This window comes from Globicephala melas, chromosome 10 (assembly GCF_963455315.2).
Source record: "Globicephala melas chromosome 10, mGloMel1.2, whole genome shotgun sequence".
Classification (NCBI taxonomy): Eukaryota; Metazoa; Chordata; class Mammalia; order Artiodactyla; family Delphinidae; genus Globicephala; species Globicephala melas.
Genome location: NC_083323.1, coordinates 8,185,917 through 8,211,825, shown reverse-complemented (window position 1 = coordinate 8,211,825; position 25,909 = coordinate 8,185,917). Strand labels below are relative to the sequence as shown.

Genomic DNA, 25,909 nt, shown 5'->3' with positions numbered 1-25,909 from the left:
CTTAGTTGCTCCGCGGCATGTGGGCTCTTCCCGGACGCAGGCAGATTCCTTTCCTCCCTTCCTCCCTTCCTCCCTTCCTCCCTTCCTCCCTTCCTCCCTTCCTCCCTTCCTCCCTTCCTCCCTTCCTCCCTTCCTTCCTTCCTTCCTTCCTTCCTTCCTTCCTTCCTTCCTTCCTCCCTCCCTCCCTCCCTCCCTTCCTTCCTCCCTTCCTTCCTTCCTTCCTTCTTTCTTCATTGCGTCTTCGGTGCTGTGCGTGGGCTTTCTCTAGTTGTGGCAAGCGGGGTCTACTCTTTGTTGAGGTGCATGGGCTTCTCAATGCGGTGGCTTCTCTTGTAGCAGAGCACGGGCTCTAGGCGCTCAGGCTCAGTAGTTATGCCTCTCCGGCTCTAGAGCACAGGCTCAGTAGTTGTGGCACATGGGCTTAGCTGATCTGCGGCATGTGGGATCTTCCCGGACCAGGGATTGAACCCGTGTCCCCTGCATTGGCAAGTGGATTCTCAAGCAGTTCGCCACCAGGGAAGTCCTTGCAGGTGAATTCTTAACCACTGTGCCATCAGGGAAGTCCCAAGAGCCAACTATTAAAATAGTAATTTTCCACTGTCCTATTATTATAATATTATAAAATTTTAGGTTCATTTTAGGGATCACTAGGTTAATTACCTTGCTTCAAGTGACGTATTAAACTCAAATAGCAATAATTTTTTACTAATCTATTCTTTGATTTCTGTTTACAAAGCTGACACTATAAAGTAGAAAAGGCACGTTTTTAAAAAATCCAAATCCTCTCCCAAACTAGACAAATATACTTCATTTAAAAAAATCTTCAAAGGGCAAGTTCCTCACAGCACTGTTTTTATTGCAAAAATTGCTGTTAGGTGCTTAAATGTTGTATCTACAGATGACTACATTAGTAAATTATAGGACATATGGTTATAAATACTGCATGATTACTGGGGAAGTGCTGATAATTTGATGTGCAGTAGAGAAAAATATTTTAAAATCTGAAATATAAGAACTGTGTATGTGTGTAGAGAAAAACCAAAAGAGAGCATAGGAAAGAAGAAAGTGTGATTTATTGAGATGGCAAACTTTTAAAAAAATTTTAGGAAATAGCAGAATTTTTAAAAATTTTGATTTCTGTTAATGTCATTGTGTTAGTATAATTACAAAACTCAGAGGAGAGTCCCGCACTTCCTTCCCATGATAAACCCAGTGACTGTATATGCTGCAGAGATTTTCTTCTGACCTACAGCTTACATATATCCTGCTACCACTTAAGTCTGTCATCTGTGTTCTCAGTAGAAAAGAGCGGAACTGTGTAAAGTGCCCAGAAGTGCTCGGAAGAAGCTCCCCTGAGCCTCGGGCTCTGACAGCCAGTGTCCTACCTGACCCCAGCTCGGGTGTGGCTGGGGACCAAGTAAGCGCCCGATCTGTGGAGAAAACTCGTTACAGGGAGGCATATCTGTACAAGTAGATTCGGAAATAGCATTTTTTCCCCCTTAGAGTCTGTCTTGCAAATTGATGTACTTTTCTGGTCTCCTGGTTTATAAGCATCTTTTTCCTTTAAACTGCTTTTAGCGACTTTTGCTTTGGGCAGAGTATTTCATTTCAGTGTACTGGAAAGAAACTGCAACTCCATGTGAAGTCATACACCTGGGGATCTTGTTTAGCCTTGAACAAAACAAAACAAAAAATTGGTGTGGAAACCTGGTTTCAGCAGCTTAGGGAGTTCCTGACTTCACAGTTGCTGTTAAGATGTCAGATTCATGCTGAGCAGTGTTAGAAAAGTGTTAGTTACAAATGAGAGAGAAAGTGATCCTTTTCACAGTTATATATATAAGCTATCTGTAATAGTTTGCACCTTTTTTTTTCACTTTTGCTTTCTTTGGTTTCGTATAAATCCCTGTGGAGATGGATATTTGTGGTGATAAGTAGTAGCCCTGTGAGAGGAAGAGGAAGGCAGGATACAGAGAAACTGCATAGTTGTTTTAAGTTCAGGCTTCATTTGTAGACCTCAGAAAACTCAAGGACACATTCTTATTCCCTCAGTGTTCTGTACTTAAACTGTAATTTTTAAAATTGAGATATAATTCATGTACCATAAAAATCACCCTTTTAAAGTATACAATTCAGAGGTTTTCAGTATATTCACTGTTGTGCAACCATCACCACTAATTCCAGAATATTTTCATCACCCCCAAAAGAAACCACATACCCACTAGTAGTAATTCCCTATTTCCCCCTCCCTCCAGCCCCTGGCAACCACTAATCTACCTTCCTTCTCTATGGATTTGCCTATTCTGAGCATTTTATATAAATAGAATTATACATTGTGTGGTCTTTTGTGACTGGCTTCCTTCACTGAGCATAATGTTTTCAAGGTTCATCCACGTTGGTACATGTGTCAGTACTTCATTCCTTTTTATGGATGAATAATATTCCATTGTATGGATATACACATTTTGTTTATCCATTCATCACTTGATGGACATTTGGATTGTTTCCACTTTTGGTTTTTTGTTTTTGTTTTGTTTCCACTTTTGGACTATTATAAATAATGCTGTTGTGAACATTCATGTACAATTTTTGATGTGATATATTATTTTTAAACACAATACCTCTGTACTTTTTCAAAAAAGAGAACATTTAAAATCAAAACTAATGAGCCCCATACTCCTACCACAAAATCAGCCATATTCCTTTTTTTATTACCTTCAACATGTATATATTATATATTTTTTAAATGGCTGAAATCACATACTATCTTCATGCTGATGACTACTTTTCTTCTCTTCCCTCTTCAACTCACTTCAACTGGACTTCCACCCTCACCATTAAAAATTAAAGCTCTCTCATAAATCATAGCAATGTTTTCTTTTTTTTTTTTTTTTTTTTGCGGTACGCGGGCCTCTCACTGTTGTGGCCTCTCCCGTTGCGGAGCACAGGCTCCGGAGGCACAGGCTCAGCGGCCATGGCTCACGGGCCCAGCTGCTCCGCGGCATGTGGGATCTTCCCAGACCGGGGCACGAACCCATGTCCCCTGCATCGGCAGGCGGACTCTCAACTACCGTGCCACCAGGGAAGCCCCGTAGCAATGTTTTCTTAGGTCAGTCTCCCAAGGCAATAGAAATTTAAAAATGGGACCTAATCAGACTTACAAGCTTTCGCACAGCAAAGGAAGCCATAAACAAAACGAAAAGACAACCTACAAATGGGAGAAAATATTTGCAAATGACGTGACCGACAAGGACTTAATTTCAATAATACACAAACAGCTCACACAACTCGATAACAAAAAAACAACCCAATCAAAAAATGGACAGAAGACCTAAATAGACATTTCTCCAAGGAAGACATGTAGATGGCCAGTAGGCACATGAAAAGACGCTCAACATCACTAATTATCAGAGAAGTGCAAATCAAAACTACAATGAGGGGACTTCCCTGGTGGCACAGTGGTTAAGAATCCACCTGCCAATGCAGGGGACACGGGTTCAAGCCCTGGTCTGGGAAGATCCCACATGCTGCGGAGCAACTGAGCCCGTGTGCCACGACTACTGAAGCCCTTGTGCCACAACTGCTGAAGCCCGTGTGCCTAGAGCCCGTGCTCCGCAACAAGAGAAGCCACCACAGTGAGAAGCCTGCACACCACAATGAAGAGTAGCCCCCGCTCACCACGACTAGAGAAAGCCCGCGTGCAGCAACGAAGACCCAACACAGCCAAAAAAAAAAAAAGAAAAAAAAAACTACAATGAGGTATCACCTCACACCAGTCAGAATGGCCATCATTAAAAAGGCTACAAATAATAAATGCTGGAGAAGGTGTGGAGAAAATGGAGCCCTCCTACACTGTTGGTGGGAATGTAAATTGGTGCAGCCACTCTGGAAAACAGTATGGAGATTCTTTAAAAAACTAAAAATAGAGTTACCATATGATCTAGCATCCCACTCCTGGGCGTACATCTGGGGAAAACTCTAATTCGAAAAGATACATGCACCCCAGTGTTCACAGCAGCACTATTTACAAAAGCCAAGACATGGAAGCAACTAAATGCTCATTGAAAAATGAATGGATAAAGAAGATGTGGTATATATATACAATGGGATACCACTCGGCCATGAAAAAGAATGAAATAATGCCATTTGCAGCAACATGAACGGACCTAGAGATTATCATACTAAGTGAAGTAAGTAAAACAGAAAAAGACAAATATATGGTATCACTTATATGTGGAATCTAAAATATTATACCAATGAACTTATTTATAAAACAAACAGACTCACAGATATAGAAAACAAATTTATGGTTACCAAAGGGGAAGGGGGGGAGCGGGATAAATTAGGAGTTTGGGATTAGCGGATACAAACTACTATATATAAAATAGATAAACAACAAGGTCCTTCTGTATAGCACAGGGAACTATATTCCGTATCTTATAATAACGTATAATGGAAACAAATATGAAAAGGAAGATGTGTATATACATGTATAACTGAATCACTTTACTGTACACCAGAAACTAACACAACACTGTAAATCAACTATACTTCTATTTTAATTAATTAATTAAAACCAAAAGTTCAAGAAAAATAACACAATTAAAGATCTTGTCAGTGTCACCACCAACCTCCAGCTTGCCAAACCAATGACCAGTTCTCTGTCCTCCATAACACCTGACCTCTAAGTAGCACCTGACACTGATGAGCACCTCCTCCTCGTAGAAACACTTTCTTTTGGTTTCCACAGTGCCACACACTGCTAGTGTTCCTTCTACTTCATTGGTCACTCCTCAAACTATTTTTTGTATATTTTTCTGCCTAACCTCTAAATGTTGGTATGTTCCAGGATCTGGTCCTCGGCCCCCTATTCTGCATTCTCTCCTTAGCCACGACATCTAGTCCTGGTGTTTCTCAAATTCACGTCTCCAGTTCTGACTACTGTGAACTCTGTACTCATATATACAATTGCCCAGTTGACCTCTCCACTTAGAGGTCTAATAGACATCCCCACTGAACATGGCCAAAGCAGATTGCTTGCTAACCATGAAACCTGCTCTCCCCCAGTCTCCCTTCATCTTGGTTAATGGGATCTGCACAGTTGCTCAGGTCAAAAGCCTAGGAGACATCATTGATTCTTCCCATTATCTACCTCTATATCTCCAAATTATATCCAGAATCTAGTTACTTGTCATCAACTCAACTGATTTGGTCCAAGATACCATCTGTCACCTGGACCGCTGTAATAGTTTCCACTCTAAACCCCTCTGTAGTTCATTCTTCACAAAGTAGCCAATGCGATTTCTTTAAAAACCTAAGTCAGACCGTGTCATGCCCATGCTCAAAGCTCTTCAATGGCTTCCCATTAAAATGAAGTCCAGAGTCTTTGCTATGAGCAGTAGGCCCTACATAATCCAGGTCGTCCTGCCTTTCCAGTGATATCTGCTACTTTCCCCCTCATTGCTCCATCTCAGACACACTTGTCTTTTATTTCTCCAGTATAATAAATCTTTTGTTCCTTAAGGTCCTTGCACAAGCCGTTTCCTCTGTTTGAGCTTCTAAGTCTTTGTGGAGCTGACTCCTTGTCATTCTGGTGTCAGGTGAAATGTCATCTCCTCAGAGAGGCCTTTCCTGACCACCTATCAAAAATAGTCCTGCCCCATCTGCCTCTGAAATTATTCTTTCATTTACTTGTTTATTGTCTTTTCTGTCACTAATATTAATAGCTGGCTTTATTAAGCACATACTATGTGCTATGTATTGTGATAAATATTTACATTTTCTCATTTGTCATCATTTTACAGATGAGGAAACTGCAGGTTCATAAAAGTGAGAACTTTGTCTTGTTTTACTGCTATATCCCTTGCATGTGGAACAGTGTCTGGGGCATAGTAGTTGCTCAAAAAATATTTGTTGGTTAGATAGATGAACAAAAGACTCCTAGATTTATATCTCTAGTTTTTACATCCCCTTGAAGATGTAAACTTGTGTATCCAGTCACCTGCTTAACAGCTCCACTTGGATTTCTAAGAAACATTTAAATTATCCTACAACTCTTCATTCCCTCTTCCCCCAAACCTGTTTCTTTCCCACTCACCAGCATATTAGTAAATGTCATCATCGTAAACCCAGGAATTCAGACCAGAAACCTAGGCCTCACTTTGGGATGCTCCCTTTCTTCACTCCCCACATCCAACCCAGAAGCAAGGCCTATTGGTTCTGCCTCTGGTTATATCTTGAATCCATTTACTTCTCCCCACATCCACTGTCACCACTTTAGTCTCACTCCCCGTCATCTTTCCTGGAGCTTGTGCTTTCAAACTGGTCTCACTGTATCCACTCTTGTCTCTCCACAAGCCATTTGCCAAACGGCAGCCAAAGTGATTTTTTAAAAAACGTGTTAGTTCACGCCACTGCCATGTTTAGGATCCTTTTGTAGCTTCCCATTGTCCTTAAAATCTAAATCCTTCACTGTGACCTACAGTTCCTTGACAATCTGGGTGCCTCTACCTCTCCAGTTTCCTCTTACCGTTGTCCCCCTTGTCCATTGTGTTTCAGTTACTGGGCTTTCTCTTCTTCCAAGGCCTTTCCCCACCTGAGAGCCTGTGGACTTGCCTTTCTTTCTGCCCATGACTCTACCCCCATCTTTGCAAGGCTGGCTTCTTGTCCTTGCGGTTTCAATTCAAGTAGTGCTAGTGCGTCAGTGATTCCTTCCCTGGATTCTTTTTGTTTTGGTTTGGTTTTTGGTATTTGGGGGGGTGGTGCAGTAGAAAAAAATAGTAGCTTTATTGCTTTCCCAGGCAAACCTTCCCTGGATTCTATATCACATCACCCTTTTGTTTTATTCAGATCACTTGCCATACTCTGAAATTCTTATTTATTTATCCATCTATTTGTTTTCTGTTTGATTTTCCCCCTCTAGATTGTAAATCATTGTTGCCCTAGCACATGATATGTTTTGGGGAAATACTTGGGGAGTAAATGACAGATATACACGTTTCTGAGTGCACATGCTACATACATTTTCCCTTAATATTATATCATAAATAGTATCCATATTTCTTTAGTCCCTATAATTGGACTTCTTTTTTTTAAATAAATTTATTTATTTTACTTATTTATTTTTGGCTGCATTGGGTCTTTGTTGCTGCGCGCTGGCTTTCTCTAGTTGCGGCGAGCGGGGACTCCTCTTCGTTGCAGTGCACGCGCTTCTCATTGCAGTGGCTTCTCTTGTGGAGCACAGGCTCTAGAGCGCAGGCTCAGTAGTTGTGGTGCACAGGCTTAGTTGCTCCGTGGCATGTGGGATCTTCCCGGACCAGGGCTTGCACCCGTGTCCCCTGCATTGGCAGGCGGATTCTTAACCACTGTACCACCAGGGAAGCCCGTACCACAGTTCTTTATCCATTTACCAGTTAAAGGACATTTGAGTTGTTTTCAGATTTTGGCAGTCACAGATAAAGTTGCCACAAACGTTTACATACAGGTTTTTGTGTAAACAAAAGTTTCATTTTCCTTAGATAAACATACCTAGGAGTGCATTTGTTGGGTTGTATGGTAAGTACATGTCTAACTTTATAAGAAACTGCCAAACCCTCTTCCAAAATTGTGGTACCATTTTGCATTTCTACCAGCAGTGTATGAGAGTTCTAGTTGCTCTGAATCCTCGTCAGCACTTAATATTGTCAGGTGGTTTGTTTTTTAATTTAAGCCATTTAATATGTGTATGGTAATATCTCATTGTGGTTTTAATTTGCATTCCTTAATAACTAATGACATTAAGTATCTTTCTGTATGCTTGTCATCTGTATATCTTCTTTGTTAATGTTTCTGTTCAAATCTTTTGCCCATTTTATTTTTTTTAATATTAATTTTTGGATGTGTTGGGTCTTAGTTGCGGCATGCGGGCTCTTTGTTGTGACGCACAGGCTTCTATCAAGTTGCGGTGCACGGGCTTCTCTCTGTGGCGCGCAGGCTCCAGAGCACATGGGCTCTGTAGTTGTGGCCCCTGCGGTATGTGGGATCTTTGTTCCCCTACCAGGGATCGAACCCATGTCTCGTGCATTGGAAGGTGGATTCTTAACCACTGGACCACCAGGGAAGTTCCGCCCATTTTATTTTTTTAATTGGATTGTTTGTTTCCAGCTCACTGAGTTTAGAGAATTCCTTATATTCTGGATACGTGTTCTTTATTAAATGTGTGATTTGAACATATTTTCTACCACCAGTGGCTTCTGATAAAGTCTAATTTAATCAAGTTTTTTTCTTTTATAGATCATACTTTTAGTGCAATATCTAAGAAATCTTTGCCTAACCAAGGTCACAAACATTTTTTCCTATGTTTTCTTCTAGAAGTTTTGTAGTGATTCTTCTAGGACCATTTGTTGAAAAGACTATCCTTTCTCCATTGAATTGCATTTATATGTTTGTTGAAAATTAATTATTTACTTTCCTAGGACTGCCATAATAAATTATCACAAAGTGGGTGACTTAGAACAACAGTAATATTGTCTCACAGTTTTGGAGGCCAGAAATCTGAAATCAAGGTGTCGGCAAGGCCATGCTCGCTCTGAAACCGGTAGGGGAGGATCCTTCCTTGCTTCTTCCAGCTTCTAGTAGCCCCAGGCGTTCCTTGGCTTATTACACTATAATTCCAGTCTGTGCTTCACATGGTGTTCTCCCTGTCTCTTCATATTTTCTCTCTATATATATCTGTGTCCAAATTTCCCCTTTTTATAAGGACACGAGTCATAATGGATTAGGGCTTACCTTAATGAGGTCGTCTTAAGTTGGTTAAATCAGCAAAGACCCATTCTCCAAATAAGGTCACATTCTGAGGTACTGAGGGTTGGGACTTCAACATATCTTTTTTGGGGGACACAATTCATAACGTTAATTGACCATATGTATGGGTCTACTTCTGGATTACCTATTCTGTTCCATTGATCTATATGTCTTTCCTTTTGCCAGTGTCACCTGTACTACATGTAGCTTTATAGTAAGTATTGAAATCAGGTAGTGTGAATTCTCCAACTTTCTGCTTTCAAAATTATTTTGAGTATTTTGATTCCTTTGCCTATCCATTTAAATTTTAGAATCAGCTTGTCAGTTTCTGCAAGATATCCTACTGGGATTTTGTTTTGTTTTGTTCTGAGTATAGCTGCTTTACACTGCTGTGTCCGTTCCTGCTGTACAGCATAGTGAATCAGCCATACGTGTACATATATCCCCTCTTTTTTGGATTTCCTTCCCATTTAGGTCACCACAGAGCACTAAGTAGAGTTCCCTGTGCTATACAGTAGGTTCTCATTAGTTATCTATTTTATATATAGTAGTGCATATATGTCAGCCCCAATCTCCCAATTCATCCCACGCTCCCCTTTCCCCTTTGGTATCAATACGTTTGTTGTCTATGTCTCTATTTCTGCTTTGCAAATAAGATCATCTATACCATTTTTCTAGATTCCACATATATGCGTTAATATATCATATTTGTTTTTCTCTTTCTGACTTAACTTCTCCCTGTATGACTTCTACTGGGATTTTGATTGGAATTACGTTGACTCCTTTCCTTGTTCCCAATCTTAGGGGGAAAGCATTCGGTCATTTGTCATTAAGTATGATGTTAACTGTAGGATTTTTGTAGATGCCTTTTATTAGGTTAAGGAAGCTTCCTCTATTTCTAGATCTCTGAGAGTTTTTATCATGAATGGATGTTGACTTTTGCCAAATGCTTCTTTTGCATCTATTGAGATAGTCATATAGTTTTTCTTCTTCAGTCTGTTGATATACTGAATTACATTGATTGACTTTTTAAATATTGAACAAGTCTTGTGTTCCCAAGATAAATCCCACTTGGTCATGATGGTATTGTTTTTATGTATTGTAGAACTTACCGGCAAAAGTTGTTCATAATATTCTCTTATTATCCATTTAATGCCTCCAGGATCTGTAGTAATGTATCCTCTTCCATTCCTGATAATATTGGTAATCTGTGTCTTCTTGTTTTTCCTGTTCAGTCTGATCAGAGGTTTGATTTTATTGATCTCTAAAGGAACAGATTTTGGTTTCATTGATTTTTCTCTTTTTTTTTGTTTTCCATTTTATTGATTTCTGTTATCTTTATTGTTTATTGCTTTTTTTTCTTCTGCATACTTTGGACTAAATTTACCAATAAATTCAACAACTTGGATAGTGGACAGATTCCTTGAAAGTGCACAAACTATCAAAGCTCACTCAGGAGACTTCCCTGGTGGCGCAGTGGTTCAGAATCCGCCTGCCAATGCAGGGGACATGGGTTCGAGCCCCAGTCCGGGAAGATCCCACATGCTGCGGAGCTACTAAGCCCGTGCGCCACAACTACTGAGCCTGCGCTCTAGAGCCCGCGAGCCACAACTACTGAAGCCCGCGCACCTAGAGCCCATGCTCCGCAACAAGAGAAGCCACAGCAATGAGAAGCTTGTCCACCTCGACGAAGAGTAGCCCCCGCTCCTTGCAACTAGAGAAAGCCTGCGCGCAGCAACAAAGACCCAATGCAGCCAAAAATAAATAAATTTATTTTAAAGAAAAAGCTCACTCAGGAGGCATAAAGATAATCTGAATAGCCTTATCTCTATGAAAGAAATTGTAGTTGAAAATCTTTCCATGAAGGAAACTCCAGGCACAGGAGACTTCATTGGTGATTTCCTTTCAACATTTAAGGAAGAAATAATACCAGTTTCTACACAAACTCTTCCTGAAAATGGAAGAGGGGGGACTACTTCCCAAATCATTCTATAAAGCAGATATCATCCTGATACCAAACCTGAAAAAGGTGTTATTAGGAAAGAAAACTACAACCAAACATCCTTCATGAACATAGATGCAAAAATTCTTAACAGAGTTTGGGCAAATTGCATTCCACAATTTCTGAAAAGGAAAATACATGACAATGACTCGGTAGGGTGAGCTTCAGGTAGTATTCCTTGTGTTGCTTGCAGGTGCTCTCTTCCCTACCTTGGGTAGCTTCCTCACACACACGCTCTGACCAGTATTCACATGAAGGTTTGGGGGTGCTCTCTGCAGATTTCTGGAGCTCTCTGTGCAAGTCTCTGCTCTGCAACTTCAGGCTGCTTCGGCCACCTCTAGCTCCCAACTCAGCTCCTCTGCCCTCCTGGGTGCCCAGTCCGGGCTGCAGACTCTCTCCAGGCGGTAGCGGGCCGTCACAGGGCTCAGCTCAATTGTTTTCTCTGTCTCAGGCTTCACTGTCCTGTGCTGCCTGTCATCCAATGTTTGAAAACCATCGTTTCATGTATCTTTCTGGCTTTTTAGTTGTTCAGGTTGGGAAAGTAAATCCAGGCCTTGTAACTCCATCTTGGCCAAAAGCGGAAGTCCATAACTGGAATGTGAAATGATTAAATCACATTTTATTGTGTCAGTATACCCAGATTTGATCAATTCCCCTAATGTTTGACATGTAAATTGTCCTCATGTTTTTGTTGTGTAGGTGATGCTGAAGTAGACCTTTTCATGTACATACCTTTCCGCGTCTATTGAATTATTTCCTTAAGATAAGTTTCCAGGAGAATAGTTACTGGATCAAAAGGCATTTTAAAAACTTACATGCTTCAAGATGACAGTCTTTTAATCTGCCTCCAGTATATTTCTTGTTTTTCAAAAGTTTCTGCCTCTCAGTACCCCTGTGACAACAGTAGGGCCGCCAGTGACGTGGCTGCCTTAGCCAGCTTCCAGATGGCTGCTTTCAGGAAGGTTTCCATAGTGACCGGAGGCTGGAAAAACCTGCCTGCCCAGATTAGCAATATCACTTTTGGCTCCTGTTGGGAACTTGGGGACTAGGGGGTAGTTGGTAAGAGAAATGGCATATACGTATTATTGCAGAGACTCATTAAAATATATCCAGATCTGACCGTTTCTCACTGTCCCCATGGTAGCAAAGCCAACATTATTCCTACTGCGTCACCCCCTCCTGCCCTGCAGTCTTCTCTGTACAGCAGCCAGAGAGAGCTTTGAAATCCTAAATCAGATTCAGGTTTGCCTCTGCTCAGAGCCCTTCTGTAAGGAGAATAAGTTCCAGTTCTGTACTGCACTGCAAGGCCCTCCTGAGCAGGCTTCACCCCCCACTGTGCTTCCTCCTCCTCCCCAGCCCCTCTCCCCTGCAGCAGCTGCACCTGCCACATCTGGTCCGGCCTTGTCTTCACCCTGCTGCTCCTGCTACCTGGATCTTCCTTCCCTCAGGAGCCATAGGACTTGGTCTCCCACTTCCTTTTGTTTGGGTCTTTGCTTGGATGTCACCTTATCCTCAGAGAGCTTTTCCTGACCACGTTAGCTCCATGGCTCCTCTCTTCTGACTCTCCTATACCTTTATCCTGCTTTATTTTCCTCAGACTACTGTAGTTAGCACCATCTAACACAGCTGTGTTTATGTTCGTTGTCTGATTCTCTGCTGTGATGTAATGGCTGGGACTTTGGTTTTTCACTGCTGCGTCTCAACCCTTAGAACCATGTGTGGTTCATGGCGGTGCTCAGTAACTGTTGAGTGAATGAATGAGGTGGGCAAGCCAAGGCTGGGAAAGGGAGCTGCGGACTGAGAACTGTCTTACCAGCCCCCTCAGTCCTCCACAGCCAGAGACAGCTCCTTTCTTCCACTTACAGACAACGCCTGCTTCCTCCACACTTTCTCTGCCCTTCTGGAAGAAACAGCCAAATCACTACCTCTGAGGCGTCAGTGATGAGGAGTCTTTCTGATGATCCCAGCTAGCATGTGTTACATTGAACCATATGAAGTTGTCGTTTTTACAGGTTGTAATGGCTGGGTATCAGCAGTATCACATGGCCTTGAGTAACCTCAGTGTAGAGGGCCCAGATATTCACAGTAACTTTCTGGAAATTATGAGGACTCCTGCTAATTGCCTGATGCTTCCTGAGCACTTGCTGTGTGTCAGTGTGCTGGGGCTCTTTGCGTTCTCACTTCATCCTCGTAACCACTGTGAGACGTAGGTACTGTTGCTCCAGTCTATGGAGAAGAAAACTGAGACTCAAAGAGGTGATGTGAACGTGCCCAAGGTTATAAGAAGGGGGGAGCCACAGAGCCAGGATTTGAGTCCACATCTGTCCGACTGGAGAGGTCTTCACTTTGACCGCAGCGCCGTCCGGCCTCTGCACAAAGGTGGCAGAGGATGAGCTTGGAAGCCTTGCCCTCCTAACGCTGGTGCCACAGCAGCGTGCCTGCCCAGGGCTCCAGGCTGGCGGTGGCCTGGCTGAGCATGGGGTTATTTCCTGGCACTGTCAAGCTGGTGGCCGAGTGACATCATCTCCCCAGGTGGGGGTGGGGGGAGCATGGTGGGGCAGGGGGCACAGTTATCAGGGTCCGTTTGGGAGACTGTACGCGCATCTCTTCTAGGCTTGTTTTCTCATGTGTGAGGACCAGAGATAGTCTGCTTCAGAATATGCTGTGAGGACTGAATGATGACATGATTTTAAGAACTTCTAGCTGAGTCCCTTTAATGTTAAAATACTTGCTCCATCCAGCACAGAATTCTGATTCAAATCAGGCCCCGCATACCTGTTACACTGAAGGAAGACGTTACGTTTTCCTCACGCAGAACAGACAGACAAGTCTAGGATGGCTGGCCCATTAGGGAAGCGGGTTCTGCCATCTGGTTCTCAGCAAGGCTTGTCTGGAAGCAAGAGGGCTCCCTCCCAGCTGGGCATCAAAGCCTCCACGATGGGCATTTAGCCCAAATGTGGCCTGGTCAGGGTGTGTCTGGGGGCAGGAGTAGAGGTTGGTGACCCAGCTGAGCTGCCTTTGGGACAAGCTGTTTGGCCCCAGATTTGCAAGTGTGTCTTTAAAGAGAACTGGGATTTTCTTCACGTGCCCATTTTTCAACATTCGCTGGAGGAAAGGGTCCATAGGGCAATGTTTTCTCACAGTGCCCTCGAAGTGGTTCTTTGATTTTCCTTTTTTGTTTCTTTCTCACCTGACCCTTCTCATTTACCCCGAATTCCCAACAGCAGACAGCACTTAGGAGACGAGGCCAACAGCTGTCACCTCTGAGGTCCCATCACTTGAAAATGGCAAAAGGAGGTCTAGGCCTAGGTGAATATGATACCAAAACCTAGAAGGCAACTTGCCCTAAAATATTTCACCCACATCTCCATTGTTACCTTCCATTTATGTTACCTTCCTTTCATTTCACAGTTAGAAGTAAAAGGCTTCATATTCAGAAAAAGGCTGAGAAAGCCACCCCTCAAACTGCACTTCTGTTGAAGCTCGAGTGGGTGATAATAGGCTCTTGCCTGTTCTAATAGGAGCAGGCTAGAAATAGGAACTCAGAGGGAGCCCAAGTGCTGACGCATCAGTTGATGGCTTATTTAATTTTTTTAAATTGAGATATAATTCACATGCTACAAAGTTCGCTATTTTTAAAGTGTATAATTCAGTGGTGTGAGTATTTCATACTGTTGTGTAACTATCACCACTCTCCAATTCCAGAACACGTTTCATCTCTGCAAATAGAAACCCTGTACCCATTAGCAGTCACTGTGCCTTCCCCTGTCCTCCAGCCCTTGGCAGTCACTAATCTACTTTCTGTGTCTGGGGGTTTGCCTCTTCTGGACATTTCATTTAAATAGAGTCATACAATATTCATCCTCTTGTGACTGGCATCTTTAACTGAGCATAATATTCTTAAGGTTCACCTGTGTTATTAGCACTTCATTCCATTTTAAAGCTGAATAATATTCCATTGTATGGATGTTCTATGCATTTCCTGTATCCCTTCATCAGTTCTTGGACATATGGGTTGTTTCTGCTTTTTTGGTTATGATGAGTAACTCTGCTGTGAACATCCAAGTACGAGTTTCTGTGTGGACTCTTGCTTTCATTTCTTGTGGGTAAATAACTAGGAGCAGAATTCCTGGGTCATGTGGTAACCCTGTGTTTCACCTTTTGAGGAGCTGTCAGTACTTTCCACAGCAGCCCACCATTTTACGTTCCCACCAGTAGAGTATGAGGCTTCCAATTTCACCACATCCTCACCAACACTAACTGTTGTCTTTTTTTTTGATGTTGAAGATAAGTTTTAATGGCAGGTGCCTGCTGCTGTAGGACAGACAGGAGCTGTGTGCCTAAGTGTAGTCATCCCACATGGCCAAACACTGCTCTTAAGACTTTTGTCTCCAGGGACTTCCCTGGTGGCGCAGTGGTTAAGACTGCCTACCAATGCAGGGGACACGGGTTCGAGCCCTGGTCTGGGAAGATTCCACATGTCATGGAGCAACTAAGCCTGTGCGCCACAACTACTGAGCCTGCGCTCTAGAGCCCGCGAGCCACAACTACTGAGCCCATGTGCCACAACTACTGAAGCCCGCGTGCCTAGAGCCCGTGCTCTGCAACAAGAGAAGCCACTGCAATGAGAAGCCCGCGCACTGCAACAAAGAAAGAGTAGCCCCCGCTCACCACAACTAGAGAAAAGCCCGTGGGCAGCAACGAAGACACAATGCAGCCAAAAATAAATAAAATAAAATATTTAAAAAAAAAAAGACTTTTGTCTCCAGTATGCCATCCTCGTGGGTGTGAAGTGGAATCTCATTGTGGTTTTGCTGTGCATTTCCCTGATGACTAATGATGTCGGGCATCTTTTTACCTGCTCATTGGCCATTTACGTCTCTTCTTTGGAGAAATGTCTATTTAAATCTTATGCCCATTTTTATTTATTTCTTGTTAATATTTATTTATTTATTTTGGCTGCTCTGGATCTTAGTTGTGGCACGTGAGATCTTTTAGCTGTGGCATGAGGACTTCTTAGTTGTGGCATGCGGGGTGTAGTTCCCTGACCAAGGATCGAACCCGGGCCCCCTGCATTGGGAGTGTGGGGTCTTAACCACTGGACCACCAGGGAAGTCCCCTTATGCCCATTTTTAAATTGGGCTGTTTGTCATTTCAATTGTTGAGTCATTTTTTAAGAGGACAAAAAAAGTAGGGAGGCAGGGGTTAAACAGTGACGTGAGAAACTTAGATGGCAATTTCCTAGTTTCCCAGCTGTGAGGTGCTGGAAGGTGTGGTCGAGCAGACTGGTGGATGAAGTGGAAACGTCAGTGTCGGGTGAGTGGAGGTACGGACTCAGAAGTGTTGTACCTAAGTGGTTCCTCAAAAATCCTGGCTCAGGAACCTCTTCGTGGAAGTTTTGGTGGTGGCTGGTTTTTGTTTTCTTTTTTAAGAAACATTTGCCTGAGTACAGAGCATCAGGAAGTCTGTCTGTGTGATCCTCTCCTTCCTTAGTAGTATGGGAACTGAGCAGACCCTCCTCTTGGCTCACAGAGCTGTTGGAGAACAATAGTTTTGTAGCTTCTTCAAAGTGTATGCTCTCGGATGAAATGTTCAGAATAGGAGGCTTTTTCTTTCAAGTGTGACTTTTCCTTCCCTGTCAAACAGTGGCCAGGATTTACCTCCCCACCACCTCTGGGCCAGCAAATCAGAGTTGGGTAGAAAGGACTCCCAGGAGAGGGGCTGCGTTAAATGACTTTCCTCTTTGCACTCCTACCAGGGCAAATGCTTCTGGACCAGATGAAGCTTGAGGAGCCTTCCAGCTGTAAGATATTAGGATAGGAAACTCCCGAGTCTGGATCTACAGAAGACTTGCCTGTCCTCTCCACACAATGTCAGGTGGGAGGCAGGGGCCTGGCTTGGACATGGGGCGACAGGCTCTCCAGGGGGAAGGGGGTCTTATCCAGGAGGACACCCCGGTGGGAGGGAAGCAGGCTTGTTTTCCACGGACCTTCGAGGGTCACGTGGACCGCCCAGGTAATGGAGGAAGGAGGAAGTCTTCTGATGGGCATCTGGGAGAGCTACTGCAACTCTCTTCTCAGTTTTCCTGAATCCCTGGCCTCCTTCCAGCCTGAAAATCCTCACTCACAGGTGGAGGAAGAGGCAAGGAGATGAAGTCAGGTTATGTCTTGTAACACACTGCTGGCTTCCTTTTCCTTCCTCCAGAAAGTTGCACTTTGCTAGGTTTCTCCCCTCCCCCATCCATCCCACTCTAGATGGTCCAGTCCTTTAATGCTGGCACTCTGGGGGGTGGGACGGTGGGGAGAAGAAGGGAGAGGGGGTGTCTCAACTTGAATTTTCCCCCTGAATGCTCTGCATTTTCTTCATCTCCTATTCCTGGTCCTTTTTGGTTTTAGGAAGCCACATACCTTCTGCCAGTGGCCCCTTCTCAGCCCTGACTCCTAGCATGTGGCCCCAGGAGATCCTGGCCAAGTACACACAGGTACAGCAGTCAGCCAGTGGGCGCCAGTGGCTCTGCTCCCACGCTGGGGCACCCAAGGGGACCCACCGCCCGCTGCAGGCATCCTGGGAGGGGGGCCACTCCCCCGTATTCACACAGGGTCAGAAGCCCCCATCAGAGACAGTATCTTAGCTCCACGTTCCCTGTGAATCGGACATTAGGTTGGGGAACAAGTATGGCACTCTGCTCTCAGTATTACGGGGACACAGAAATACATAAAACGTGTTTCTTGCCTTGATTTTATCTTCGACCTCTGAGGAAAACAAGGAAAACTCTGGGAGAATTCAAGAGGGTCGTGGCCCCCGGAGCTGAGTGATGACCACAGAAGCTTCAGGGAACGGTGGCCTTTGGTCTGAGTCAGGGAGGCTAGGAGGCATGGCAGCAGCGCACACAGCCCCAGGCTGACTCTTCCTACTCCTGGATCTAGAAGGAAGAGGCAGTGGAGCAACCAGAGTTCTGCTATGATGAGTTCGGCTTCCGCGTGGACAAGGAAGGTGAGATAGCCCCTCGGGTGTAATCTCTCCACTGTCCTTGGGGAGGACCAGCTCCAGTGACTGATTACACTGCTGTGGCCTCGGGCTCTAGATGTTCTACCCAGATGTTCCAGAATCAGGGACAGAGCCATATCCGACGGTGATGCTGTTAGAAGTATCTGGAATCCTTTGGGTTTTTTTTTTTTGCCACGTTGTGCAGCTTGCGGGATCTTAGTTCTCCAACCAGGGATTGAACCCACGCCCTTGGCAGTGAAAGCACTGACTCCTAACCACTGGACCACCAGGGAATTCCCTGGGTTTTTTTTTTAAGATTAATTTTATTGATCTTCATATGATAATAAAAGCAATAATGTTCATTATAGAGAATTTTAAATGTACATCAAGATATAAAGATTAAAACAAATTAACCCATTATCCTACAACCTGAAGATAACTGCTGACATTTCTGTGTATTTTTTCCCTGGCTTTGTGTGTATCCATATGTAACTTTTCATAACTAAGATGATATCATATACATGTTTTTATATTGCTCTTATATCTCTTAACATTATTCCATGAGCATTTTTTCTGTCTGTTAAGACCTCTTTAAAGCATGTTTTTCAGTGGCTGTGTACTATCCCTGTAATTACAATGGATTTGTCATTTTTTTGTTGTTTTTTAAAAAATTTATTTTTGGCTGCATTGGGTCTTCGTTGCTGTACGAGGGCTTCTCATTGCAGTGGCTTCTCTTGTTGCAGAGCACGGGCTCGAGGTGCGCGGGCTTCAGTAGTTGTGGCACACGGGCTTAGTTACTCCACGGCATGTGGGATCTTCCTAGACCAGGGTTCGAACCCATGTCCCCTGCATTGGCAGGCGGATTCTTAATCACTGCGCCACCAGGGAAGTCACTGTTGTCATATTTTTATAACCACTCTTCTGTAAGTGGGCCCCTAGGCCATTTCCATTATTTTCTACTGTAAATACACCTGCTGTTGCCGAGTGGGCTGCTGGAAAGCTGTCTGCCAGAACCCAGGGTAGCCTGTCACCAACCAGACGTTAACTGACTGAGACCATTCACCTTCAGGTCACTCATACTCCCAGTTCTGATGAGTCTTCCTTGTTCTCTAGTTTGCAGGCAGACATTCAGAAGGTAAAAGCTGGGCCTGAGAGGAGCACAGGGAACTTTCTAGTATGATGGAAGTATTCTGTGTCTTGATGGGGACAGCGTTTAGACTGTCAGTGCTTAGACATTTGTTTATTGATACTCAACAAGGTGTACACTTAAAGTTTGTGCACTTTATGTGAATTCACTGAAGGTGAAGTTTCAGAAAGTGGAGGCCAAGGGCATGGCTTTAGGATGAGTAAGGATGAGGCTCTGTGGGGCGGCCCTGCCCCACTGTGCATCCCCAGTGCCTCAAACAGGTGGTCTTGGCCTCGTGAGTTCCCAGGCAGTAAACAAACAAACAAATGTATGCTGGGGGCAAGAAGAGGCTGGGAGAGGAGGGGAGGTGGGAGACGTTTGAACAGAGACTGGGAGGAAGTGAGGCAGTGAGTGTGGCCAGGAAGACGAATAACAGGTGCAGAGGCCCTGAGGCGAGTGGATTTGTGGGAAAGAGCTGGGGTGGAGGGAGCAGGGCGCGAGGAGGTGGGGTCGGGTGCTTTGTCTGCGTGACAGGCTCTGAGCTGTGACAGGGCTGTGAGCAGCCTCTAGGGAGGCAGGGCAGGACTAGGCGGCCGCTGAGGAGGCTGTCGCACTAACCCAGACGAGAGATGGCAGCTTGGACTAGGGCCGTAGTCGGAGGGGCGAGAGGGCCGAGGTTCTGCCTGTGCTCTGAAGCGGGGGAGCCTGAGCACCTGGTGCGGGGGGGGGCTCGCGGATCTGGTTTGGGGGTGAAAGCGAAGAGTTCGCGCTGGCTGTTCGGGGTGCCACGGGAGATGGTTGGAAAGGTGGCCCTGGCTTTTGGCGGTGAGATCCGGGCGGCGGACCCAGAGCCCAGTCCTCTGCTCTCGGGGCACAGGCGGCGGGGGTCGCTCTCCCTCCTCCCTCACAGGCACAGACGGCGCCCCCCGCCCAGGCCAGCTGCTGGAGGACCCCCCCCAGAGGCTGCGCTGGCAGGCCCACCTGGAGTTCACCCACAACCACGACGTGGGAGACCTCACCTGGGACAAGATTGCCATCTCCCTGCCCCGCTCAGAGAAGCTCCGCTCCCTGGTGCTGGCTGGGGTGCCGCACAGCATGAGGCCGCAGGTGAGGCGGGGCCCACGGGGGCCGCGGGCTTCAGGGGCCCCCTGGGGACTGAGCGCCGTGCTCCCCCCATCAGCTGTGGATGCGGCTCTCCGGGGCCCTGCAGAAGAAGAGGAACTCCGAGCTGTCCTACCGAGAGATCGTGAAGGACAGCGCCAATGATGAGACCGTTGCTGCCAAGCAGGTGGGGCCCTGTTTAGGGGGGCGGGGGGTCAGGGGGAGGCCCTTCAAGGGGGCCTGGAAGAGCTCGGCAGCCGTGAGGCAGCCCTGGGCAGTCCTTGCACCTACAGACATGTGCCTGGAGCCAGCCAGTTTCCTCCTGGTCCCTCTGTGGTGGGTGTGGGGGGAGGGATTGTCAAAAAGGCCACCGGACCGGTGCACATTAGGATCCCCTGGAGATTTTTTTTTTAATGTTTTATTTATTTATTTTGGCTGTGTCGGGACTTTGTTACAGCACATGGGATCTTTCGTTGTGGCACGCGGGCTTTTCTCTAGTTGGGGCCTGCGGGCTGAGTTGCCCTGCGGCACGTAGGATCTTAGTTCCCCGAACAGGGATTGAACCTGCGTCCCCTGAATTAGAAGGCGGATTCTTAACCACTGGACCACCAGGGAAGTCCCTCCCCTGGAGATTTTAAATACAGGTTTCCAGGCTTCATTCCAGAGATTCTCATTCCACAGCTGTGGCTTGAGGCCCAGGAATCTGTAATTTTATGTTAGAGGCTCCCCCGTGGATCACGTGGCACCAGCTGCACACCAGCTGGGCTCTAATCCTGAAGGGAGGAGGGTGACTTTAACCCGGAGCCTGAGGAATCTCTATTCCTGGGAGAGAAACCAACCTGAGGTTTGCCCCACACAGGGGCCCCCGGCCTCCTTCCGGGGGGTCTCGGTGTCAGGGGTGCAGAGGCTGTGCGCCTGCTCTGCGCCTCACAGGCTCTTGTGGGCGGGCTGCCAGCAGATTGAGAAGGACTTGCTCCGCACCATGCCCAGCAATGCCTGCTTCGCCCACGTGAGCAGCGTGGGTGTACCCCGCCTGCGCAGGGTGCTCCGAGCGCTGGCCTGGCTCTACCCGGAGATCGGCTACTGCCAGGGCACGGGCATGGTGAGCACAGCCCGGGACGGGGGCAGTGGGCCTGTAGGAGGGGGTGGGGGTGGGTTCCCAAGCAGGGAGGGGTTCCAAGCCTGAGGCCGGCATGCGGTCTGTGGTGTGACCCCCCCACTCCCCAGAGGCCGCCTTGTTCTAACTGGTCACCCCCGAGGGGGTGCCTCTTCTAATTTGCATGGGCACCTGGGCAGAGGCCCCTTACCCCCCTGCCCCGGCCAGGTGGCTGCCTGCCTCCTGCTGTTCCTGGAGGAGGAGGATGCCTTCTGGATGATGTGCGCCATCATCGAGGACCTGCTCCCCGCCTCCTACTTCAGCACCACCCTGCTGGGCGTCCAGACTGACCAGCGGCTCCTGCGCCACCTCATCGTCCAGTACCTGCCTCGGCTAGACAGGCTGCTCCAGGAGCATGACATCGGTAAGGGCCCGAGCCCACCGCTGCTCTGGGGTCAAGGGGTCCCGAGCTCTGGCTCAGGTGCTGCAGATCTGAGGCCTCAGGACCCAGCTGAGGACGGGGCAGTGCTGGCAGCTCAGGAAGAGGAAAGGAGCTCTTCTGACGACGGCCACTCATGCTGCTGCCTTCGTTGCTCTCTTGTTCTCCGATGGTCCCTGACGCCCCGCCTCCTCTCTGCCGTGGAGCAAGCATGGCCTCTTGCTGCTTTGGGAGATTTGCTCCACCTCCTCCACGGCTTGCGTGCCTGGGGGATGCCCCTCTTCTCTGGCTGTTCCGCACCGGCCGTCCCTGGTGCCAGCTTCAGGGCCTCTGGTTTGTGTCCACAGAGCTGTCCCTCATCACACTGCACTGGTTCCTCACGGCCTTCGCCAGCGTGGTGCACATCAGGCTGCTGCTGCGCCTCTGGGACCTGTTTTTCTACGAGGGCTCCCTGGTGCTGTTCCAGGCCACGCTGGGCATGTTGTGCCTCAAGGTGAAGGCCGGGGCCCCGGGTGCCAGATGCAGCTGTCCTGGCAGCCGCCTCGGGGTCTGCCCGCCCTCCACCTCTGCTCCAGTCCGGGCCTCAGTGTCCTGTGGCCTGAGCCCTGGCCCCTCTGGAGATGCCCCGGGGAGGAGGGAGGTCTCCCTCCTGGGGCAGGGCCTTCGTGTGCTCAGCTGGACCATCCAGGGAAGTCACACATGCCACCCAGGCAGTGACAGCGCCCCCCTCGCATGGCCCAGGAGGAGGAGCTGATCCAGTCGGAGAATTCGGCCTCCATCTTCAACACGCTGTCGGACATACCGTCGCAGATGGAGGACGCGGACCTGCTGCTGGGGGAGGCCATGCGGCTGGCGGGCTCCCTCACTGACGTGGCCGTGGAGAGCCAGCGCCGCAAGCACCTGGCCTACCTCCTAGCCGACCAGGGCCAGCTCCTGGGCGCCAGCCCCACCGCCAGCCTCTCTCAGGTGGGCCCATGAGGGAGGAGGCCCCAGCTCACCGCCGTCCCCTCCAGCTCAGCACCCAGGGCCCAGCCTGGCCAGACCACAGCTGTGCAGGGACCCACCACCTTGTCCTTGGCGCGTCTCTGCTGGGACCCGCCTGGACAGACCCAGATTTGAACTGACGATATGTTTCTGAGCCTCAGAGCCGGCCTCAGAGGCCATGTCAGAGGAGGCGGCACGAGTGAGATGCCGGCGGGGCCTCTGCACGGAAGGGCTCTGCTCACTGTCCCCAGTGCTGGGGCGCCATCCACTTGGCTGGGCGCCGGGTGCCTGGGGCCACCGCCGACCTGATTCCCCCGCCTGCAGGTTGTCCGCCGCAGGACCCAGCGGAGGAAGTCTGGCATCACGTCGCTGCTCTTTGGTGAGAACTCTGCACGGGTGGCCAAGCGCTGGGCTGGGCTCCGAGAGCGGGGCGTCTGGCCTCACACCCCGTGTGGACTCTGCGCTTCCTTGGAGTCGGGACAGGGCCGGGCTGGGCCATGGCCACCATTGCTCTCTGGGCCTCACAGGGGAGGACGACCTGGAGGCGCTCAAGGCCAAGAACATCAAGCAGACGGAGCTGGTGGCCGACCTCCGGGAAGCCATCCTGCGCGTGGCACGCCACTTCCAGTGCACAGACCCCAAGAACTGCAGTGTGGTGAGCCTCAGGTCCTGGGCTGTGCACCCAGCTCAAGTAGGGGCCCTAGCCCTGTTCCGAGCGCCCCCTCGCGGTGGGCTTTTCTGCCCCCCCCCCCCACCCAGGAGCTGAGCCCGGACTACAGTATGGAGAGCCACCAGAGGGACCACGAGAACTACGTGGCATGCTTGCGTGGCCACCCACGCCGGGCCAAGGCCCTACTGGACTTCGAGCGCCACGATGATGACGAGCTGGGCTTCCGCAAGAACGACATCATTACGGTGAGCGGGGAGCGGACGCCTTCGTCCCCGCCAGCCCCGAGGCCACGGGCGGGTTGGCCGAGCCCTCACGTGGCCAGAGCTTCCAGCCAAGGATGAAGTCAGGCAACTGGAGCTGTGTTTCCCGCCCTTTTCCTCCACAGATCATCTCCCAGAAGGACGAGCACTGCTGGGTGGGGGAGCTGAATGGCCTGAGAGGTGAGGCCTCCGTCTGCTCCTGTGTTACGCTGGGCAAGGGGAAGGCGGGCCTGGCTGGGAAGCTGCAGCGGGGCACTGGGTTTGCTCAGACAGCGGCATCCGTTGCTCCCGTGTGTCCTCAGCCCCATTGTGAGGAGCATCAGGACACCAGGCCGCCTGCTCCTCACGGGCCCTGCTTCTCCCACAGGCTGGTTTCCAGCAAAGTTCGTGGAAGTCCTGGATGAGCGGAGCAAGGAGGTGAGGAGGGTACGCTCGAGGCAGGCCCGTCCCCGGAGCCGCTGCTGCCTCTGCCCCGTGAGGCCTGCACCCTCATTGCAGGGCCTGCGTCCCGAGTGCGTGTGGCTTGTGGCAGTGGCTGTGAGGACAGGGAGGGGCTGGCTGGGGTGTCTCAGACCCCGTCCTCCACCCTCAGTACTCCATCGCGGGGGACGATTCTGTGACAGAGGGGGTCACGGACCTCGTGCGAGGGACCCTCTGCCCAGCCCTGAAGGCCCTGTTTGAACACGGACTGAAGAAGCCTTCCCTGCTTGGGGGCGCCTGCCACCCCTGGCTGTTCATCGAGGAGGTGAGAGTCCTTTTCCCTGAGCCCCTGTGCCCTGCGGAGCTGGTGGCAGGAGCTGGTGGGGTGGTGACCTGAACTCAGTTGGGCTCTGTGGCTTTGACCTGGTACCTACCCCGTTGCCCGATGCTCACCCTGCCCCCCCAGGCGGCGGGCCGGGAGGTTGAGAGAGACTTCGACTCGGTGTATTCGCGCCTAGTGCTGTGTAAGACGTACAGGTAACCCTGCCCTGGCCTCGGTGTCCTCCTGGCAGGGTCATCCTCCTGGTAGGGTCACCCGGCAGCCTGGGGCTGGGGGTGGAGGAGGGAGAGGGAGCGGTCCGAGCCCACCAGGGCAGCACTGGCAGCTTTGGTCCCCCCGTTCAGGTTGGATGAAGATGGCAAAGTCCTGACCCCAGAGGAGCTGCTCTACCGGGTAAGCAGGGCCGTGGGCGGGACAGGCCTTAAGGGTTGGGAGCTGGGGACACCTGAGTGACAGCTGTGCCCTCCAGGCCGTGCAGTCCGTTAACGTGACCCATGACGCTGCACACGCACAAATGGACGTCAAGCTCCGCTCCCTCATCTGCGTGGGGCTCAAGTGAGTGTCTGCACCGCTGCTGAGTGGGGGCCGCGGGGGGGCCTGAGCTGGGCAGACGGAGGTGGAAGACGGCCAGGGTGGCTCCCGAAGCCCTTCTTCCAGCGTGAGACCAGCCAGTGCTTGGGGCGGGGGGCTGGCGCTCGGGTTTTGGGGAGCACAGATTTCAGCAAGGTGAGCAGTGAAGGCTTACCAGGGATGCGGCTGCAAACTAGGGAGGGGCGCCTGCCGGAGGGGTTGCAGGCTTGTGCGAGGCTCGGACCTTGGCCAGGCTGAGCGCGGTGTTTCTGCACTTGCCACGCGGCAGAGGGGCAGCCTCCAGGCTGCTCTGACCTGGAGAGGCGGGGCAGGGGTCCCGGAGACCTGCTCGGAACATGCCGTGGGCCCACCGGCCAGCGAGCGTGCATGTCGCTCCCTGGCTGACCGGCGGGACTGAGGCCCCAGGGCCCGGGGTGGCGGTGGCCGAATCTCACACAGGACGGAGGGGAGTGGGGGCCACAGGGACCTTGGGCCCCTGGGCACATCTCCCCATGTGGAGAAGCCAGAGTAGCTGAGAGGGAAGGAGGCGGGGTCACCTGCATAGGCCACCAAGCGGAGGGAGGTTGGGGGTGCGGATGGAGGGGTCCTGGAGCGGGGTGTGGCCCAGTGCGGTGGGTGCGAGAGGGCAAGACCCTCTGCCTGGAGCCGCCCCCGACCCCGCCCTGCCTGTGGCCAGTGAGCAGGTCCTGCACCTGTGGCTGGAGGTGCTCTGCTCCAGCCTGCCCACCGTGGAGAAGTGGTACCAGCCCTGGTCCTTCCTGCGCAGCCCCGGCTGGGTCCAGATCAAGTGCGAGCTGAGGTGAGGAGGCCCCGCCCCGGGGGTGGGCCGAGGGGCGGGCCGAGCCCCCTGCGGCCGCTGACGGCCTCCCTCTCCCTCCGCCTCCAGGGTCCTTTGCTGCTTTGCCTTTAGCCTCTCCCAAGACTGGGAACTTCCTGCCAAGAGAGAGGTGGGTGGTCGGGTCCTGCCTTCCCCAGGAGGGATGGCGGGTGGGGCAGTGTGGGTGTTCGTGCTGGTGGGTCCCCCCCGGATGCGTGGGTGCTGAGGCAAGGCCTCGTGGGGGCCCCAGTGCCAGTGTCGCCTGTGAGGACCACTCTGGCCCCTTGGGCCCTGTGGT

General features: G+C 49.4%; 1 protein-coding gene across 4 annotated transcripts in view; it reads left to right on the top strand.

Moving 5' to 3' along the window:
* The window catches only part of SGSM3 (small G protein signaling modulator 3), a 35,365-nt gene that overhangs the window by 8,266 nt on the left and 1,190 nt on the right, over window positions 1–25,909 (top strand). Inside the window, exons 2-21 of one of the 4 annotated variants that reach the window (XM_030855877.2) lie at window positions 16,539–16,657; window positions 17,176–17,261; window positions 17,707–17,773; window positions 19,804–20,000; window positions 20,074–20,181; window positions 20,953–21,096; window positions 21,319–21,514; window positions 21,877–22,022; window positions 22,271–22,495; window positions 22,838–22,892; window positions 23,041–23,168; window positions 23,273–23,428; window positions 23,569–23,623; window positions 23,811–23,860; window positions 24,036–24,188; window positions 24,330–24,400; window positions 24,548–24,596; window positions 24,673–24,758; window positions 25,471–25,593; window positions 25,681–25,741. In XM_030855877.2, coding sequence (XP_030711737.1) covers window positions 16,651–16,657; window positions 17,176–17,261; window positions 17,707–17,773; window positions 19,804–20,000; window positions 20,074–20,181; window positions 20,953–21,096; window positions 21,319–21,514; window positions 21,877–22,022; window positions 22,271–22,495; window positions 22,838–22,892; window positions 23,041–23,168; window positions 23,273–23,428; window positions 23,569–23,623; window positions 23,811–23,860; window positions 24,036–24,188; window positions 24,330–24,400; window positions 24,548–24,596; window positions 24,673–24,758; window positions 25,471–25,593; window positions 25,681–25,741 — 2,163 coding nt within the window. In that variant the 5' untranslated portion in view covers window positions 16,539–16,650. Of the gene's footprint in view, window positions 1–16,538; window positions 16,658–17,175; window positions 17,262–17,706; window positions 17,774–19,803; window positions 20,001–20,073; window positions 20,182–20,853; window positions 21,097–21,318; window positions 21,515–21,876; window positions 22,023–22,270; window positions 22,496–22,837; window positions 22,893–23,040; window positions 23,169–23,272; window positions 23,429–23,568; window positions 23,624–23,810; window positions 23,861–24,035; window positions 24,189–24,329; window positions 24,401–24,547; window positions 24,597–24,672; window positions 24,759–25,470; window positions 25,594–25,680; window positions 25,742–25,909 lie in introns of those variants that run through there. The other 3 variants (XM_030855876.2, XM_030855873.2, XM_060306802.1) reach the window with 3 other exon arrangements.